Below are 20,986 nucleotides of genomic sequence, written 5' to 3'. Positions count from 1 at the left end.
AGTCAAACGTTAACAAACTGTTAACCAGCTATGTTTTATTGGATCTAATGATTGTCTAATCACCCTGCCCTCATGTGGAGTTAGCCAATGGAGGAGTAGCTGACAAGAGAAAAGGAGACAGGAAGAACAGAACATGGATATGCACAGTACTGTAAAAGATAAATCCATTAATCACCTAATATTAGCCACTGAATTTAAATAAATCCTCAAACGTTAATAGATTGAATCTTGTTGGTAGGTCTTAGTTGCAAAAAACAAACCGGTTGAAAGAATGTCACAATAGTCAAGTACTTTGGTGCAATGGGCTGCAGGCGTGTGAGCTGTGAATATAAAGTTAGGGTTAGGGTTAGTTTTGAAAAAACAGATATAATAATGAGGGAAATGTCTTTAGAATTCAGCGTTAAAGTTTCTTATTTCCCCTCAGACTTTGACCTGTGCACCTCTGCACTGTTTCCTGTCAGATTTTCCATTAGTAGCAGTGCCTGATAAGGAGCTCTGTGTGTGTAGACAATAGGACTAACAGATTACACTGACAATCCATTGCATTATAAGACTGCAAACCTATGGGGTCATTTTCGCGTTATTCAGCGGGTCAAGGCACGTACTATAAAACTGTTAAATAGTAGGTGTGACTCCAGCTTTGGCTCTCTCTAAACATTTTAACACATCTGCAAAAGGAATGCTTTTTTTTTTTCATTGAGTGTTATCCTTTATCTTCATGACCCAACCTCACATAGATTATGTTCCAAACAGCGTGATGCACACTCTACCATCCTGAAAGCAGTGAGCTTTACAAGCTGCAGAAAGCTGCTTGGAAACAAGGCAGAGATTTGTATGAATCTGCAACTGTAGAAAAACAGGCTGTGAGTGAGTCACTGTTTCACAGCACTGTTATTTATCCAGAACTGTGACTGCTGTGTTGATGGTTCAGCGGATGAAGCCACTAATTCAGATGGAGGTGACTGTGTTATGTAAAGCATGGGTCCATGTATGCTGCTCTGCCTTGTGGTAGATATTCTTGCCAATGTGCACCAACACCATCTGCCTGACGCTCTTTCACACTTCCTGGGCTCCTCTGAATGTTACCGTGGCAACATATTTAACCGCTTTTGCAACAAAACTGAGTTTGGGATCTGAGCATGATGTTCAAATCTCTGTTCAGTCCCTGAGCAGTCCAATCGCTGTGCTCACACATCACACACGCACACACAGCTCATTTAGTTTCTGAAAGTTCAGCTTTAATGCCACCTGACTCATCTTTTATCAGCTCAGATGTGTCGTGGTTTGCTTAAGTGTCCCTTTTGTGTCAGAGCTGAGTCACCCATTGTAATATCTCATGAGTAACATAGAGACGACAGACAAAAGCAACAGTTTTTTTTCACAAAAAATTGGATGATGTCACTTTATTTCAATAAGCAACACTGAAACATACAAGTAGCAAAATACAGTACAGCATCTATCTGTTATATATTTACAGTGAGTGAAAAAAACACATTATAAATAAACTCAAAGTAACAACTAAATAATCATCATGCAAATCATCATACTTGATCATCAATAGCTTACAACTGGTTATCTTAGCACTTAGGGGATCGACAGATGACAAATGTGGGCAGAGATGAGAGCAAAAGGAAGAGGAAAAAGAAGACAGGAAAGAAAAATATCAATGTATTTGTTCAAAACAGAGAAACATCACATCCTTCTCTCAGTTTCTATCAGTTGATCTCTAATCTCAAAAGTTTATGCCACACAGACACGACGAGTCTTTGCGTCACTTCATGTGCTGATTGTCCAGTCCATACAGAGGCTGAGCTCAGTCCACTCAGTCTGGTTTAGACTGCAACATATGGATGGTGGTGCAGAAATGTTGCAAACAACTCTCATGTACACCATGCTGGCTCAGTGTGAACACACTAAGGTTTGAACCATCCAACTTTGAGCCCTTCAGAAGCTGACTTCCCTTCAGCCCATGGCCACATATTCTGTTCTCCAGCCTGTAACTTGTTCACCTGCTCAAAAGGTTCGGTCTAGAGTTTAAAACAGGCTTCTACAGCACAGAGAGATCATGGCAGGACTTAGATTTTAGCCAGAATGCCACACTGGGATTGTTCTTTGCCACCATCTTGTCGAGGAAACGCTTGGCCTTCATAGTTAGGCTCTCGCGGCGTGTGTTTATGTGCCTGCGTCGCTTGTTGGCTTCCTTGGAGTCTCGGCGTAGTCGTAGCTGTCGCACCATGCCGCGAAAAGCCTCCCAGATGTTGTGCTGCATGGCGGCTGAGGTTTCGATAAACTTGCAGTCGAACACAGCAGCACAGGCACGACCCTCTGAAACAGAAAGCCAATGATCAGTACTTACATATAGAAATGAAAAACTCAGTGAACAGTGCTCATCACTCATAAACAGACAGGGATTGTGTCTCCTCACCGCTGACTGACACCTCTCTGCGTCGCACCAGGTCACATTTGTTCCCCACCAGGATGATAGGTGTGTGCTGGGCAGGACGGAAGCGCCGCAGGGTTATCCGGAGCTCTGAGGCTCGCAGGAAGGAGGCCCGGTCAGTTACTGAGTACAACAACAGGTATGCGTCACCTGTCTGCATGCAGTGCTCCTGAGCACATTCATTGTCAGTCTGCAAAGACAAACGCACACAATTAGATAACAGATTTACAGTTCGGTATGTACAATGTGCCCCCCTTTGACTCACACAAGTCAATGCAGCTGTTTTTTCATCTCACCTCTGCATCCCATGTGTCAAACAGAGTTATAGTTGCAGGCTCTCCATCAACTTCAATTTCCTTTTCACACATTTCATCTGAAATTATAACCACAAGGAAAACTTTACATTAGTACAATCATAGACTTTTAGTCCTTTTGTTGACAGCAATGGATTGGACATAACCATACTAATAACATAAATGCAGTATTATATTATTATAGGAAACTAACAAGTGCATGGTGCAATACTGAGATTACAGTGACCTTTTCATAATTTATTTGTTCTGTCGGTATGTTATTATAATAAGAAAGTTTGTAATTTATTTAGGGATTTGGTTTGCTTTTGTTTGTCTAAAATATATTATAAAAAATCCTTTCAATAATAACAGTAGCCTAGAAAACATTTCAATGTTTATAGTTATCATCTTTTTCCTCACCTCCACACAGCTCGCAGCCATCGTTGTCCATGCTGTCCGCTGCCCCGGCGAAGATGCTGGCGAAGGCCGTTTTGCCGACCCCGCTGGCCCCTAACAGCACCACCCGGTACGGGCTCCCGGGTTCCGCCGGCTCCCCGGCAGAGTCGGTGGAGATGACCGAGTCTGAGGACGACCAGCTCCCGTGGCTCCCGTCCAACTCCCCGGCGGAGCTGGTGCAGGACTTGGAGCGGGAGATGCAGGCGGGGACCCGGGACAGGAGGCTGTCTGTGAGCAGGTGGCTGCCGGGGTCGCAGATGCTCCACCTGTGGAGCTCGGTCTGCAGGCGGAGGCTGTGCCGGCGCACACTGGGCAGCATGGTGCCGGCGACAAAATGAGGATGAACTGGATAAACCGACAGTGGTGGTGGGATTAAACCGTTTTGCGAGGTGGTGCTTTGATTTAGGGAAAATAAAAAACCCCCCCCAAAAAAGAAAATATTGTCTTCCAAGTCGTTTTTACAGCTTCTTATCCGGCTCAGATACACATCATCATAAATGTCCTTTTGTTTCTTAGAGATTCACTTAGACAAAGGGAGCATAAACTCAAAAAAAAACCAAAATTATGAAAAAGACAGTGAAGTAAGAATAAATGTGCTCTGCTGCAGTTATACTCAACAGTAAATTATTGCATCCCCAATGAGGCTGATAAACAGATTAAACTATTTCTGTAAAAGACGTGCATCCCGCATTAGAACCAAAGTTGAACTCTAGCATCGCAAAAGCATTTGCTCGGTAAGTCCCGGAGCGACATTTACAGCTGGTAACTTCTTCGTGTCTGCTGCAGTCCGTCAGTAATCTCCTGAGTTTGTCTGTAATGCTCCGATGGGGTTTCCCTGCGGTTTATATAAAGAGCAGACGGGAGGAGGGGGGGGTGTCACACAAGTGGAGCATGAGTGTTTACTGTGATGTGATGGGTATTTATTACTGGTTTGTCAGGCAATGGACTATGGCTCGGCTTACATTTACAGCAAAAGGGTATTACATCGTGCAACAGGGATATACAAAATTATTTAACAAAATATCTTTAGAGAATATACAGATGAGGTTTTCGGGAGATCATTTGCCTTGCTCTTATACTTATAATTCAGAGAGACATGGACTGGAGACCAATGTTGGAATGTAACTTTAAGTAGCCTAGATTTATTAAAGCGGGACTTTTGAGAAAAAAAATACATTTTTCTGCTTAGGTATGATAAGTTGACCTCAGAAGAAACAAATCGGTAACACTTTACTTGAAGGTATCTACGTAAGAGTGACATGACAATGTTGTGAACACATGACACATGAAGCCTAACCTGAACCCCAACCCTAATCATAACTTGTCATGACAAACACGAATGACAATTATTAAAAGAAGCGTTATGTCATAAATGTTTATAACTTGTTTATAATATTTATGACACGTTCATGACAGTGTCATGTCACTCTTATGTAGATACCTTAAAGTGTAACCAACAAATCAATACACTCAGGGGTTTTGTTGCTTCAGCCTTAGTTGGTCTGGTATGACCACTTTGTTAGCTAATGTCTGCAAATGTAGGTAAAAAATATAGCTGTATAACTAACTTAATTGTTCTCCGACTCTTCTCCACTTGTAGTACTGTTTAGTTTAGCAATATGCCATATTTGTCATTAAGCCACAGTTAGCAAATGTTAGTCAACTAAGAGGTACTTGTACTTCACAAGTACTTCCAATTTATGCTATTTTATACCTCTACTTCAAGTTGCCAAATTCCCCCAGAAATGTATTATTATTTTTTCAAAAAACATGTATGTACTGCATTCTGGATGTGGTTTATATCAATAAGTCTTGTAAGTCCATGCAGGCTGTGTGTAGTTGTATGGATAATAAAAACTCCATGACCATTGTCAATACAGTGTGTATTAGAGTCCTTGACATCATGTATCTGCGGTTCTCTGGACTGAAAAGGGAAAAAACATCTACAATAATCTTTGTATAAGATTCTTAACATTTTATTTTCTCTGCATTTGTATGTAAACATATGAATACAAAGGCATTTTAACTTTAGACTTTTGGTCTTTTTAAAGAGGCTCCGTTCAAATGCAATATTAGTGTAATTTCTTTCTGTGCAGACAAAATAAACTCTCAGTGAACTCAGCAAGGTTTTTTTTTCTGCACTCAACATTTATGTTGTAATGTTCAGCAACAAGTGGAAAAAAACTCTTGTTTTGCCACCAGCATGGATCTTTCCATCCTTACATTTCAAACAGAATACAACATGAGGCTGTCAAAAGGTTTTTTTTAAAGTGGGGAATCACTAAACTAGAAAAAGACAACAGATACACATGGGATGCATCGGCCATTAAGAGGCTGCAGATACAGTGTTTAAAGGTTTTTCAGGTGGAACAATTAGCTGATTAATCAATAAGTCAAACTACAGAAAATGAAAAATGCCACATATACCCCACTTAGAGCTTCTTAATTAAAACACTGCTGCGTTTCTTCGTCTAATATGATAGTAAACAGAAATATATTTAGGTTTGGTCAAACAAGCAAGCAATTTAATGCTATCTCTTTTATTTATCTATTTTTTGTTATTTTTATAGACAAATTATTTTATACATTTTATAGACCAAACAATGAATTCATAAAATGACCTGCTATTAATAATAGTCAATACAAGATAGAGAGAATCTGCATCTACTTCCCATCTGCTCAAATTAGAGGCTGATTTAGTTTGTATTTTAATTTATAAATGGAGTTGTGTGCAGGTGCCAACATGAGTAACTGATCCAAATCTCTGCTGCTGCCTGTCTAACCTGACGGATAATTAACGGACATGCTAGATTACAACTTGGGCCAATAAAGAAAGCATAAATTATTCCCAAATCCTTTTTGCTCTAATCTTGAACTACCTTGACATACAGCTGACATATATTACAGTTTTTCTCAATTGCTTAAACACTATCCGTCGCTCGGATGAATCATTTCAACACTTTCGACATGCGCTTTTTAGCAGAAAGGTTAAAAGAATACAAGTGATTTAAGTCACAACTTCCAGAACTATTTCCAACACATAATCACAGACACGTTTTTCTCTCATTAGCAACAACACTAAAGTGAATGAAGGAGTGTCAGACAAATGTAAAGTGAAAGTTACAAGATGTGGCTCAAAACTGATAACAGGATTTCCTGAATAAAAGCTTTGAGAAGAGGCTTAGCATGTTAGCCTGAGATCCACTGCCAGCAGCACCAGCATATTGTTAATGGGTTGGAAACCACCAGTTGGTATTTTGTGAATGATATATTAGCAACTGACACAAATGTCCAGAGAGACCCTACATCGCATCACATACTCTCTCAACTCGTAAATATCAGATTTTCATATGCCAAAGCACTTTGTGAGAGAAAGAGCGGCCGAAAGCAGGGAGAGTTATTACAGTAATTGTGGGATTATGCTGCTTTTTTCGGCTGTTGTTTTTCAGGACTTCTGTATCGGGTTGTGGCCTCATCCGTGGGTCCTGCTGCTGTGTATTACAGAGCTGATCTGATTTGCCTGACAGATGATTGGGTGACATTAAATCCTTGTTAAGTGCTGGAGCAGGATCAAGGGGAGCGGGGGTGGGTTGGATTGTACTCAGGCTGACTGCAGACTGGCAGGGTCATGGCGATGGGCGGCTATAGATGGGAGCTGAGCGTTAAGTGACCTCTTTCTTCCACTTAATGTAAAACCTACTCTGTCTCATAAGGTCAGTCAGACAGTTGAGATATAAGCAGAACTTCCAGTGAGTTTGAAAACAAGTCACTTGAAAAGAGACCCCGCTGCCGAAACAGTGTTGGGTCGGTTCTATGGCACAAATCGTTGCCATTAGGCCAGAGAAAAGAATTTAGTCAATACGCTGCACTCAAAGTCCAGCTACACAGGACACAGTCCGTCTGGCCAACAGTTATCAAGTTAATTAAAATGCACTGCAAAATTTTGTCAGAGTATATTTTGAAAATGTTTAATTATCACTTTTAAGGCTTGTAGGGGGTTAGCTCCAAGATACATAGCTGACCTCCTGACCCCCTATGAGCCAGAATGCAACCTGAGATGGTCTGGCAGGTCATTCCTCCGGGCCTCACTCGAGGAATGAACTGCGGGTGGAGATCAGGGATGTTAACACATTGTCTTCTTTTGAGTCACTTTTAAAAACTCACTATATTAGACAACTATCTTTTGTTGTTGTCATATTTTACTGATTTTTTTTTAAATAAATTGTATGTAAAGCGCTTTGTAACTTGTTTTGAATAGTGTTTACAAATTAAAGTATTATTATTATTACATTACTTCTGTGCATACGTGTTATAGTTTCGGATTTGTATTTTTGATATACAAAATATTTGATAAATGTGTCTGCTGGTTGTATGTGTAACATTGTTTATTTACTTTATTCAGCATTCTGTAGTTGATGCACATTTAAGGCAATAGTTTGCACATATTGATGACCAATTTATCAACTGGTGATAACAGACCAACTAGAACAGACCAGGCCACATGTCTTTTCTTTGTGCAATTATGCAATTCTCACCAACATACCAACACCAAGCCTTACTCTGCCTCATCTACATCAAAAAATATTAAAAGTGAAAAGTACACCGCCTTTCCTTGCTAAACCTAGTGCTGCAACTAACAACTATTCTTTCATAATTGATTAGGATTATATCTAGAATAATTGATGAATCATTTGTCAACACAAAGACGTGAAAATGATCACGTGTACCTCAAACCTCAAGCACTTACTACTTTAACTTATAACATTTTTCTGGCATATATGCCCTCTATCTCTAAACCTCTATAAAGAGAGCAGCACAGACGAGAAAATTATACAGAATATCATAAGTAGAGTGATTAATATCACTCATCTCATCTGAAGGGAGAACAGTCCAGCAAACTGAGCCTGAACTTGTATTTTAAAAAGGACAGTGAGCCGGCTTACCACGTTGACATGAAAACCACTATGCTGCTGAGGATAACTAAACTATTTGTTACCAATAAATGTCACGTGTATGCGGTCTGGTGCCCTCAACCTTGGAGACTACATCTTGAATCCCTAATGTATAAAAACAGCAGGGCTGCTCAAGGCCTGTGAAGTACAGACTGCCAGTCGTGCACCAGTATCTAAATATCTCCTGCAGAAACACGTGCAGCTTAAGCATCAATAATTCTAGGGCTGACGTTAAATGGCATATGAGAATTGTGACCTCAATGTGGGTAAATACCAGAATCAGATAAAAGATTTGGTTGGCCATTCGGTCTCTACAATACATTCAGATCTTCCACAGAGGTCCTGGGATCCCAGAGAATACACTTCCAATCTGTGATTCAGTCTCTCCATCAAAACAACTGTATCTCTTTTTCCCCTTCCAGCAGTAGAAAGTAATTCATTCAATCCATACGCCAGGTCTTTGGGCTGTTTGGCTAGAACGCATGGCTTAATAGAGGGATTGGCAATGTGGCCAGCAGTGACTAGTAAGAGCTTTACACAGATAGACAGACAAATTCCACCTCATGCACACACCAGCACACGGCCTCTGAGACTGTTGGAGGAGCGATTTGGATAGAGATGGTCCGATACCATTTTTTGCTTCCTGATACCGATTCGGATACTTGAACTTGCGTATCGGCCAATACAGAGTACTGATCCGATATCCGTGTGTCATATATTTTATTATGTTTTAACAACTGTATACTTTCATCCCTGTATGGATGTGATATTATTTCTATCTTTGTTGTTGATCTGGCTCAGGATAAACTCTTTGTGAAACATGAACAAACACAAACGATGAATGCCAAAGAACTTTCTTTAATTATCCAGTTTGACAGTCAGTTATAACGGAAAAAGAAAAAGAAATAAACTACTTTAACGTAGATTTTCTTTAGGGCTTTATTACGTGGTATCGGATCAGTGCATAAACTCCAGTACTTCCCTCAGAAGCAACAAACAGTATCGGACATTGCCCACGCCAGGCCAGGGCAGTTGCTTGGGTGACAGTTGCTATGCTACCACTGGTTTCTGTCTAAGACTCGCACAAATCTGTTTCCTTGTCTGGACTTTGTTTACAGTCCATTTTAAGACATGCTAGTGGCATGGCTCAATGGAAATGTCTGTCTGTCAGTCAACCCATCACTTTGGTCCAGACTATAATACCTCAACAACAATTGGAGCTGCTAACATGGCTGTAAGCTGTAACTGATGAGCCTCTGGAGGCCTGCATTGGAATCCACAGTGCCTCAACAGACTACATAAGAAATAAACGTTATATGTAAACTTTGAATTCTGGTATTGGACTGGCACAAACAGTTTTAATTCACACTGTGGCCACAAAGAAACAGCAGATGTCTGCATAATCACCATGCTGCCTTCAGCCACTTTGCTTCAGCACGCCACACAAACTGACAGCCTGCAGAGCTACAACTGTCAAATGCATAAAGGTAAAGCTGAACAACCCAGAGACCCATTTATTACACAACAAAGTTGCTCAACAATCACGCAGAGTGGTGAGCATCTAAATAAACAATAATTACTCTGTTTATGTATAGACGCATTGTATTGGAGTTCAGTCAATCTGACAGACCTGAGCACAAATCATATGTTAATTCAGGGCTTGCATGCACATGCAACTACATAACTCCCACGCAGCAGTTTTGTGTTGAAAAGCATGAACAGACCAGTGTTATCTAAAATAACAGATCAGACTATGTTCCACATGAAAAAAAAACAAAAAAACTGCTGGCACTTCAACAAGAAGTGGACACTACATCAGATAAACTGTGACATTATAGTACAAAAATTCAGGTTAACCCTTGTGTTGACTTTGGGTCAAATTGACCAACATTTTTTTCAAGGTTGACGGGAAGACAACACAATGGTTAAAGACTTTTTTGCCCTTTATTCTTCAGATGATTCAGCTCCGGATGACATATTCACTGCACAGTCATGAACGAGATTATTTTCAATGGATGCTTGTATACACATTCTCTCCATACCACTCAGGGTCTGTGTCACCTAAACATGTCTCGATACAACATAAATCCTCCTAAATTTACACAGTAGATGTTACTCTAGATGGACACAGGAGCACCTTATTTGTATTCTTATCTACAGTATGTGGATCTAAAACATGCCAGGCACACAAACACTTCCAATCTGCCTCATTCACACATGCACCAAAAATGCTCTGCTGAATTTTTACAGTGAATAACAAATGTTCAACTCCTTAAAAGCCTATTACACACATTTATTTTGAAATTCATATATTTGATGTAGTTAACAGTAAATTTATTTGAATAAATAAAGAAAACATTAAAGACAAGACACAGAATCTCACAAATGTCACTTATTGCTGTTGTTGGCAGCACTGTTGAGTGTTTAGTCATATGTTGTAACCAGGCTGCGTGTTTATGTTTGTGTGTGTGTGTGTGTGTGTGTGTGTGTGTGTGTGTGTGTGTGTGTGTGAGAGAGTCATCTAGAGTGTAATGTAGTGTGTGTCTGTTTACAGAGCTGTGTGAGACATGGTGGTCTGAAAGGCAAAGGTGATGTGGTTGCGTGAGTGATCGAGGTAAGGATCTGAGAAGGTGTGTGTGTCACCAGAGAAATGTCTCCACTGCATCAGCTCGGACATGCTGAGATGCTTCTGCTGCGCCCCTCCACGGTCACCTTGACGACCTAGCTGGCACGGCCTTTCAGAAACCTGCTCGTCTTCCTCTACGACAGCTAAGGATAAAGGAAAAAAGCGAGTTAACAAGTCTCAGTAAAGTCAAATGCTGGCGTCAGTGTGTGTATGGGGCGTCGCCGATGTACCCACCCTGGACTGAGCCGTCCATGCTGCAGCTGCAGTTCAGCAGGTCGTGTGTTAGAGAGAGCGTGTCTGTCAGGCTAAAAAGATCTCGCAGTTCACTGGTGGAGAAGCTGGTGTGCTCCGCCCTTTTGCCCAGGTCGACCACTGTCCCAGAAAGTCCCTGTTTGGACACCTGTCTCTGAAATATGCGCTCCTCAATAGTGCCTGCAAAACAAGTAACACACACCCAAACATAAAGATTCACATCAGTCTGGTTCATGATATGCTAACCATTCTGGCTCCTTGAGTGTGTTTGTGTTTTATGACCTGCAGTGAGAAGACGATAGATGTGCACTGTCTTCTTCTGTCCATCTCTCCACACTCGAGCCATGGCCTGGACACAGTAGAGAGGGAGAATTTGCAAGGGAGAATTACACAAATGTGCACAGCACCATCTGGTGGATATGTATGTGTGAAAGAGTCTGAGGGTGCTTTTCACACCTGTTGTTCAGTTCATTTGGTCCACACAAAGGGGAAAAAAAAGATCCATGATTCATCTTCACACTGACTTTTTCTATACAAACCCAGAGCTGTAAGCATTAAGTCACGTGTACTGACAGGTAACACATTCATTGAACAGTTCTGGTGATGTCATCCAATGTCCTTGGTTGGACCAAAGTGGTGAAATCAAATTCTTTCTAAGTGATAGCGAGTCATGGAGCACTTATGTGTATATTTATGTTCTCTGGTGCCAAAAAGAGCTACAAAAAAAACTGTTTAGGATACTTGTCAAAATAGTGACTATCAGGTCAAAAATGGACATAAAAGACGTGTCTTTTACTATAATATTAGGGAGTGACTTTTTTTACGAGGAACTGCCAAAAAAGAAACCGTGTAGCACCCAAGCAGAACACACCTGATGAACTCCTTTTCTCTTTCTGATTGAATATCCCCCCACTAACAAGGTGACCTGTATACATGTTACTATGGTTACCAAATGATTTGCATACATATGTTGCTTGTACATATCATTTCAAAAGATTGCTTCATTAATAGGAGGTGATTTAATAGTAGTTTAGCTTTAGAATTCATGGTCAAATCTCAACATCTGTGATTAACAAACTGCACCACATCTCCTCTTCTATGTACGCTTGTTTAGTGCAAACCAGATATTGATTGACAGATTTCACACCTGCCTAAACTAAATGAACCTCATGCACAAATGCACCAGTTCGTTTGACCCAAACCAGATAGGTTAGGTGTGAAAGCACCCCGAATGTGCGTGTGTAAAACAGAAGAGACCAAAAACAAAGAAAACAGTGTTACAGACTTTAAACTTTCCAGAGATCTCTGTGAGTGTGTGTGTGTGTGTCTTACCTGAATGTCATTGGCAGGGTTCCAGTCAATATCATACAGCACCAGGTGGGAAGCACCCACCAGATTAAGCCCCACACCACCTGCTTTGGAGCTTAGCAGAAACAAGAAGTCCTGGGAGTAGGGACTGTTAAAAGCGTCAACCAGACGCTGTCTCTGGCTGGTGGGGGTTTGCCCGTCAAGTCGGCAGAAGGTGTAGCCCACGTGTACGCACAAGTCCTGGAGCAAGTCAAGTGTCTGAGTATAGTTGGACACTACAACCACCCTGCAGAGGCACACATAGTTTGTCAGTATACAGACAAAAACACACACATGTGCACATGCACACGCACACACATACACACACACCTGTCTGAAGGGCTGAGTTGTCTGATAGAGGTTAGCAAGTCCGACAGAACCAGAAGTTTTCCAGAGTCAGCGGTGTTGAAGCCACCTGAAGAGTAGGATTCTGGGAAGAGCTCAACCAGGCCCTCATATAAAGAGTTCTCCACTGAACCACAGTCTGCTTTTTCCTAAAAAACAACACAGTACTCAGTTAGGACTACTAGTAAATCTCTAAATCAATCAAATAAGATCTCACTATCTTTCACTCCCCTACCAACTAACAAAGAACTTAACCTTGGCAGTGCCGTGGAGCAGACCGGGGTGGTTACAGAGCTTCTTCAGTGCAGTGATGCAGGCCAGGTGTGTGTGAGTTTGTGTGGAGCCCTGAAGGCAGGCTCTGAAGACTCTATGGCAGAGGAGATGCTTGTACAGCTCTCGCTGCAGAGGGGACGGCTCGCAGAACAACGTCCAGTCGAGACGCGGAGGCAGGTAGCGGTTGATGATCTCCTGTGTCCGTCTCAGGATGAACATGCCAGTCAGGCGAGAGAGCTCTGCTGCCCGCTCCTCTCCCAAAACTCTCTCCTCCTTTTGGCAGAGGCAGACACGAGATCAGGTTTAATGCCAGATAAAGTTGTCGATTTATTAGTTACTACATAAAAAAGGAAGAAGCATTCTTCAATACCCCTGCCCAGAAAAGGCATCAAGGTGTTGGAAGAAATTGTTGGAGGTTATGTGGTTCAAATGTAGCTAACCATTATCATTTATTTTGGGATGGCTCAAAAATTACATCTTACTGGTGTGAAATTCATAAGGGTCTGGAAACTGTATTTCAAATTTCACCATTCCATTTGATGTTGATTTGAACAATATATTAGGGCACTATAGCATTGTGTATATATAATATACAATATTATATAAGTATTTAATAACAATATTACTTATTGGAAGGAAGAAAGCCCTGACTAGGATTTGGCTGCAACAAGATGCTCCAACATTAGACGATTGGTTAAAATTATTCATGAAATTTAAATTTTGGAGAGACTAACATTTTCTATAAAAATGCAATCAGAAAAATGTAAGGGATTGTGGTCAAAATGGGTCAGGTACATCAGCCCATGGAGACCAGACCTGCTTTAATTAGCTTGCTACATTGCCATTTAACTGAACTACTGAGGAGACTGTGTTGCGTAGTAGATTTACATGAATAAATGAGTGTGTGACATATTTTGTTCAGATGTTTATAGTTGATTAAGGTCAAATGAAAGGGAAAACAACAGATGCAAGGAAAGCTTTTTTGAGTCATGGCTTGATGCCATTGTCTGAGTGATACTGTATCATTATGTACTCAGTGTTTCCACATGTGAAGGATTGTATGCACTTAATTGTCTTTTGATTCTTGAACTATGTATGACGTCCCTGATAAAAAGAAAGGAAAAGCACCAGGTGCAGAGGTTGTATTACCTCTGTGCAGGAGGGCTGTCTGGAGTGTAGAATCGGCTCCTCATATACTTTCCTATATGCAGTGGATGACCCGAGAATCCCCGGGTTAACAAAGTCTATAATAGCATAGAACTCCTGCAGGTCGTTCTGTACTGGGGTGCCTTCAAAACACAAAGACAATGTATTATAAAACCTACAAGAAGTTGTAGTTAGTCAGTCAGAGAGTCCTCAAAGATATCCTCTATGTCCTTCTGTCAGTGTACCTGTTAGTATGACTCTGCGATTACAACTCAGGCTGCTGATGGCTGAGGACGTTTTGATGCTGCTGTTCTTTAACCTGTGGCCCTCATCGCAAATGATAAGACCAAACTCCACTTTCTGTACCTGAAAGTACAAGAAAATAATACTATAACGAAACAAAAAGATGATATAAGCAGATTTATTCTATTGAGACACAATGTGAACATACCTGCTCCAGGGAGCGCAGCAGCATTTCATAGCTGATCACAAGAATGCTGTGCAGAGGGGATAACACAAACTGTTCTATCCTGTGGTCCTATACGTATGTCAACAAAGTATGTATATTAATGACTTAATACATGCTGGATCAAGGAAAATGAGTGAATCTGATACTTTAACAGTTATAAAGTGTTTTACAAAAAGGCATTAGACAAGGAAAAGTTATTGCTCCGCTTTGAGTTAGTAAGGTATACGCAAAGTAGAAGAAAAAAGAATGCAACAAAATACAAAACAATTAAAGGAAAGGCAGGTTTAAAATAATTATTAGTTTGTATTTATTTCTGCCATTGTACTGCTCGAGCTCCTTGTAAATACAAAAGAAAGAATTTCCCCTTCTCCCCTGTTACGACCAGCTCACAGGCCACAACAAAATAGGGAGATGCACAGTCAACTTAACAATAATAAAGCCAATTTATTAAATAATAATGCAAACAGGTCGGCAATGAGGTGTGGTTGTTGAGAGTGTATGGATGCAATGAAGAATGTAAGGTGCAGTAGCTAACAAAGGAAATAACTAAACAGAATGAACTTGTGATGGTGCTCGGTCAAAGGAATGTGGATCCTGGTCTCGGGGCAGGCGGGGGTTAAATAGCCTGGCAGGACTGGCCAGGTGCTCCCAGTCATCTCGTTATCATCTCAGCCACAAACCTGCAAGTTCACAAGACAGACCACAGTACGCATGCACAACAACAAGCTCAGGGCCGTCACACTCCTCACCTGATCCAAAGTGAAAACGCTGATCCTCTCACGGCCCAGCCACTTGTTAAACTCTGCACCCCAGTTGTGCACCAGGCTGCCTGGAGTGACCACAAGGACACGCTTAGCAACTGGTTTCCCACCGTAAGGTCCTTGTTTAAGCAACGTCCAAGACAGTGCCACGCTCTGCAGGGTCTTCCCCAGACCCATCTCGTCAGCCAGGATAGCCCCATAGCGACCCACAGCTCTAAAGCACAGACAAATACGATCTATTAGAAATCCTAATAATGGCTGCTATGAGGCTAAAACAGATTAATGTCTTTAAATCGCATTTGACAAGATGTTACGGGACCAAGCTCCAATACCTCAAGCCCATGACACACTCGTAGAGAAAGAGCAGACCGTCTCTCTGGTGTGGTCGCAGCTGAGCGGTCAAGTACGGGTCAACAACAACATCAACCACAGGAAGCCCCGACTTGTTATAAGACCACTGGTGGTTAGCAGAAGGACGAGGCATCACCAGTGCACCTGCCAAAAAAATAAAAAATAAAAATCAAACACCCTGAGTATGTATCTAAATAGTCTATATCCATGACGTTCCACATCCAGGATTACTCTGTTGCTGATGGAAATTCTGCCAGATGTCCCTCTTTTTGGCCAGATGTCTGTTACCTTCCGCTTTCTTTGTGTTGGAATATTAAACTCTGGTGGATTTGTGAGGACTATGGTTAACTGCTCCTCAGATCTCTGCAGGGTAAATCCAGACAGCTAGCTAAACTATCTGTCCAATCTGAGTTTTTTGTTGCACGACTAAAACAACCTTTGAACGTACACATGTTCCACCAAAACAAGTTCCTTCCCGAGGCTATTTTGCAGCAGCACCGTGGCTATGCCGCCTGTGACAATTGTGATTGTTTTTTTTAAATGCCAATAAACCAAAACACGTTTTTTCCCCATCCTGGAATGTAATGTGGACTAGCCAGACCCTCCTACGCAGCGCTGTGGAGGAAGGCCTGGCAAAGCAAGACTAGTATCTACACAATGTTTGTATATGAAAAAAATGGGAGAAGTCAAGCCTTCCAACAAACCAAAAGATGCTAAAAAGTGTCAACACCTGGAGCCAGTGGGTCATGACGAGGTCTGCAGGTTTGTTCCTCCTCTGGTTTGGATCCTGAATGATCTGCTCTGCCCAACAGTGTTGGGGAGCAGAAAGGTTTGGATGTCAAGCGACGACAGGGGGGTGGAGCTGACTTTGCGTGTGGCTCCTCTTTTTCTACCTGGACCTCTTGGAAACAACGTCCCCTGGCGAAGTCCTCAGCAGAAATGACCCCCATCACCTCCACCTCCTTCCCTCCGACCATCAGGCTCTCACCCTCAGACAGGGAGGCCAGCTCGGACACCTTGTAGCCACTTCCTACACACAAATATGCACAAGCATACCCAATAAACTCATGACAGTGTATGTTGGGAGAAAGTATCTCAATGGGTTTAAAATGTTCGCTTATATATAACAAACAACGCTTATGTCCACAGCTTGTTTCCGTTGCCCCCAAGGGGCCAAATAATCAGTTGTTGCAGGTTTAAGACAAACACTGAAACACCAAAATCATTACACGTGCAACAGAGCACAATTTAGATCCGAGGAAGCACAGTCTTGATACTTTGATACTTCATTTAAAGTGACTTATACAGTCACACTGCTCCTTCTCCAAAAAGACTAACGCATGACAATAAGTTAAATACTAATTGGAGTGTCTCTGACTCACCCTTTCCAATGTCCTTGCTCTCCATATCTTTCAGTGTGGCTGTGCGTCCTCTTGTAACCAGGACCGCATCGCCCTCCCAGCGCTTGTGTTTCTTCTTACTGGCTTTACACCACATCACACTGAAGTAACGCACTCCATCCTGACTGCAGCCAGAGTCTGATCCTGCAGCTCCAGAAACACAGACTGACCCCACACGAGGCTGAGGGGTTTGAGAAGACCCGGACATTTCTGCTAAAACAAAGACATACAACATAGTGAAAAACCAACAGAAATATCTAAGCTACAACTCCCCAGCAGATGTCCCTGTCGCACCAAGTCTACAAATCATACTAGACCTTCATACCAAAGATGATAGCCCCCATCATACATGCACATGCCTGAAAGCTACTCATGGCATGTTAGAATTAAAAGTGGTCAGTTAAACTCTTGGTCATCATGGGTTGCTTTGCTTTTAAAGTTGGTTACAATGATAAAGATATGTAACGATAACCCAATTAAGAAAAAATCATTAGAGCAGATGTCTGTTTAACAAGTAATAAACACAAAACCAGTTGCATATTAACCTTGCTTTTTTTAATAGAAACAAGTGAACATATAGACAAAGTGTAAAAGAAAGTGACACGTTACCATACAATCAATGTTGTAGTCACAAACATTAAATAACAATAACATTGCAAAACCAATTCCATACCTCCCTTCTTTTGATCACTTAACTGGCCATCAATTCAGCAAATAGTTTTTGACTTGAAAAGATTTCTCTCACTTTCATATAAATTCAGCAACTCACAGAACATGATTTGTCATCAGTAGCATCTTGTATTTAAGGCCTTCAGCAGTTTAACTTGTGCTTTAATCCTGGGTATCTGAACACTTTTCTCAGTTCTAAAAAAGTGTTTGTTTGGAGTGCTACTTATGCTAACTTACAGAATTTTAAAAAGGCCCCTAGTTTTTTTACCTAAAAGTGCTACAAGGAAATGCCTTTTTAGTTCATCACATTATGACCAATTAAGTGGAAATTTTCTTTACGAAGAATGAAACAATCCCCGATAGGATCTGGGCAGAGTCTTAACACACCAGCATATTATTATTACAGTAAATGCTGTTCCCATAAAAAAAATCATAAACATTACATTAAAATTCATTCACCATATTGGTGGCAGATCTAGGCAGGAAAAGCACCATCATGGTACGATCCATTCTAACATTCCCTTCCAAAACCTGGACTTTCACATTTATTTAACCTATTTTGGCCTTTCACAGTGTTTGTAATGTGAGCCTTTACAAGTTGTGTTGCCGCTTGTGTCAATAACTGCAATAATAATGATGATGATACATTTTTAACACTGACAAGCATAAACACAGACTGATGGCAACACAAGTCAGCCTATCCTGCAATATGCAAACAGGCTTTCAGTGTCTTTACGAGGCACTATGTTTCCAAAAGAAATTCAAGTTCTGAAACAGTTCTCAAACATGATGAAACTGATGAGTGTGATTGCTCTTCAGCTTTTCTCCTCAGAGCCTCTCCCTTTCTAACACTGGACACCGATGTGTGTGTTCATGCTCGTTATAGAGGAATTGGCAGTCCGTGTCTCAGTCGAGCAGCCTTTAGTTTCTCCACTTTGATCTTGGCTCTCAGAAGTTCTTCCTCCAGGTCCTGTTTCCTCTTCAGCCCCTCCCTCTTCTCCTCTAGGTACATGGCAACCTTCCTGTGATTGGCTAACACCATCTCGTGCTCCTCTTTGGCTAGGTGTAGAGGGCGAAACCTTTCGGGCTCGTGGTGAGGGTAGATGTCATTTGGGTAGAGGTCGTGGCCTAAGGGCAGCGGCGAGTTGGAGAGGGGAATATTAACGGAGGAAGGGACGGGGGACAGGGATGCTTCGTAATCATGGACACTGCCCAAGTCCTGCTCCCCCTCCCGCTCCTGGTCTACGTCCAGCCCTGGCTCTATGCGTGTGGAGAGGATGGGGAGGTCTGGCGGTGGTTTAACATCCTCTTCAGGGTTCAGCTGGACCACCTCATGTGGGATACTTGGGACAGCTGCTGAGTAATCCTGGAGTCCAGCCAGAGAGGAGCTGCTGCCAGGATGTTCGACAGGAGAGTTGTGCTTGCTGTATATTAATCTACAAATGGAATGAAGGATAAATACAAGTCAGACTGGAGTGCTTAAACAGTGTTTATTGAGTGTCTACATCTTGTTTATGGTAGGTGTGTGGAGACATGTTGTTAATGCACACTAAATTAAATTAATCAAAAGGATCAGTTGGCTAATGAGGAGACTAAAGGAAAATTCTGGTTACGTGGACTACGATTCACCTGAAACTAAATAGGCAGATTAATCAACATTAAAACAAGAGTTGAGTATTTTCCATGTGAATGTACGTGAACAAAAGAACAAACTACTAAAGAGTAGTTTGCCGCCAAAAAATAACAGCAGGATATACTGCATTTTCCTGCTAAGTCTGATCATGTACAGAGACTGTGTAATCTTATTGGGCTCTGGAGCTGTGTGCCCCTCCCTTCCTCCTCTTGAATCAGTATTGTGACTACATACTGTTAATGATGCATGTGCTTGCTAAACTCTCACCCGAGTGTTGTGTTATTCCTTTAGGTCTGTATTAAAATGGGTGTTTATATGTGTATATCACACTGTACCTGCGCAGTGCGTCCTTTTCATGGATGGGCACATGGTGAAACAGGTGAGGGATCATCTCCATAATTCTCATGGTTGGCTCGGAGATGCTCGCTCTGTACTCTGGCTGGGCGTGTCTCCGCTGCATCACTTCCTGCTTGGCTGACTCCTTCAGCCTCTTGTAGAGGGTCCTGAGGCCCTGAGCGGTGCGATGGGGTCTGTCCCCTCCCAAGGCATTGTATTGCTCAGCCACAGTGTCCCAGCACTTGTTCTTGTCCACGATGACCGCATGTTTGTTGGTGTGCTCCTCCAAGATGCGGATGTGAGGACGGACCAGCTTCAACAGGTCTAGCTTCTCAGAGAGGGTAAAGTTGGAGGATCGAGCTTTACCCACCATACTGGACAGAAACACAGAGCTGGATGCCATTTTATAGCATAGCGGACTCACACAGACCAAGTCAGGCCTATGGCTGTCACCGTTCAGCAACCACGCTCAATACTAAGGCTCCTCACTCTTCCTACTATCTTTTTTTTGTCCCTGCGGCTGGCTTCTCTTGGTCCACGGTGATAAAGCTAACACTGGTCTTACTCCCATATATTTATCATTTTCCTTCAATTCTTCTTCTTAATTGTCTAACATGTGCATGGAATCGTACACTACTCCTAGGTTCCCTCTCAGCCACGTTGCACAACAAAAACAGGCTGTGCTGCACACAATAAGAATCAGGCTTAACTAGGCCAGCCTCGTTTAGGCCCCCGCCTACCGCGGAGGGCTTTGGATGAATTCCTCCCAGCTTAGGCTGACGTAGCTAAGCCGCTTAAACCCAGCCCGACCTACTTACAGCTCGGTTTCTCTAAACCCCAAACCAAGCACAGCAGCACAGCCTCTACATTATAACACACGGACGGCAACAGCGGCTCTATGCCCTGCACATATGTGGAAAACAGTCTTTACAGAGTTTATAACAGGTTATTATTAGGGGTCAGGGGTTTATTTTTCAAAAGTGAGTGAGCTCTTATATAGCGCTGGTTTAACTAACTGAATGGGGGAGGGGTTTTGCGAGCACGCTGCGCGACAATGCGCGTGCCCGTTTATATCCATGTAATGCCGTCTACAGTGAATACATAAAATAAATCAGAAATACGAATTAATATGTTTAAAAAACATGCTCGGTGTGCGTGTGGAAACCGTGCTGAGGCAAACGCAGAGAGTGAGCCGCGTGTGAAAACAGCGGCACTAGTTGCTCTTGCAGGAGCAGGG

At 42.0% G+C, this 20,986-nt stretch overlaps 3 protein-coding genes across 6 annotated transcripts in view; all 3 read right to left on the bottom strand.

The window, feature by feature from the left end:
• Positions 1 to 1,443: 1,443 nt before the first annotated feature.
• Positions 1,444 to 3,589, bottom strand: gem (GTP binding protein overexpressed in skeletal muscle). The gene is made up of 4 exons (XM_028581263.1): positions 3,154 to 3,589; positions 2,737 to 2,813; positions 2,426 to 2,630; positions 1,444 to 2,325 (listed from the first exon to the last, which is right to left on the bottom strand). The coding sequence occupies exons 1-4, from the start codon at positions 3,506 to 3,508 to the stop codon at positions 2,048 to 2,050; spliced, it is 915 nt and encodes a 304-aa protein (XP_028437064.1). The 5' UTR covers positions 3,509 to 3,589; the 3' UTR covers positions 1,444 to 2,047.
• Positions 3,590 to 10,066: 6,477 nt separating this feature from the next.
• rad54b (RAD54 homolog B) overlaps positions 10,067 to 20,986 on the bottom strand; it is a 16,736-nt gene continuing 5,816 nt past the window's right edge. For 3 of the 4 annotated variants that reach the window (XM_028580681.1, XM_028580682.1, XM_028580683.1), the window contains exons 4-16: positions 17,094 to 17,324; positions 16,442 to 16,741; positions 15,693 to 15,855; positions 15,349 to 15,574; positions 14,582 to 14,668; positions 14,376 to 14,496; positions 14,134 to 14,273; positions 12,967 to 13,257; positions 12,697 to 12,860; positions 12,352 to 12,613; positions 11,302 to 11,368; positions 11,002 to 11,199; positions 10,067 to 10,910 (exon numbers count right to left, since the gene is read on the bottom strand). In XM_028580681.1, coding sequence (XP_028436482.1) covers positions 10,690 to 10,910; positions 11,002 to 11,199; positions 11,302 to 11,368; positions 12,352 to 12,613; positions 12,697 to 12,860; positions 12,967 to 13,257; positions 14,134 to 14,273; positions 14,376 to 14,496; positions 14,582 to 14,668; positions 15,349 to 15,574; positions 15,693 to 15,855; positions 16,442 to 16,741; positions 17,094 to 17,324 — 2,471 coding nt within the window. In that variant the 3' untranslated portion in view covers positions 10,067 to 10,689. The remainder of the gene's footprint in view (positions 10,911 to 11,001; positions 11,200 to 11,301; positions 11,369 to 12,351; positions 12,614 to 12,696; positions 12,861 to 12,966; positions 13,258 to 14,133; positions 14,274 to 14,375; positions 14,497 to 14,581; positions 14,669 to 15,348; positions 15,575 to 15,692; positions 15,856 to 16,441; positions 16,742 to 17,093; positions 17,325 to 20,986) is intronic. The other variant, XM_028580684.1, reaches the window with a different exon arrangement.
• Positions 17,721 to 20,748, bottom strand: LOC114557274 (fibrinogen silencer-binding protein). Its single transcript, XM_028580686.1, has 2 exons — positions 19,749 to 20,748; positions 17,721 to 19,216 (listed from the first exon to the last, which is right to left on the bottom strand). The coding sequence occupies exons 1-2, from the start codon at positions 20,150 to 20,152 to the stop codon at positions 18,661 to 18,663; spliced, it is 960 nt and encodes a 319-aa protein (XP_028436487.1). The 5' UTR covers positions 20,153 to 20,748; the 3' UTR covers positions 17,721 to 18,660.

Source organism: Perca flavescens, chromosome 6 (assembly GCF_004354835.1).
Source record: "Perca flavescens isolate YP-PL-M2 chromosome 6, PFLA_1.0, whole genome shotgun sequence".
NCBI classification, from domain to species: Eukaryota; Metazoa; Chordata; class Actinopteri; order Perciformes; family Percidae; genus Perca; species Perca flavescens.
This window is presented reverse-complemented; position numbering and strand designations above follow the sequence as displayed.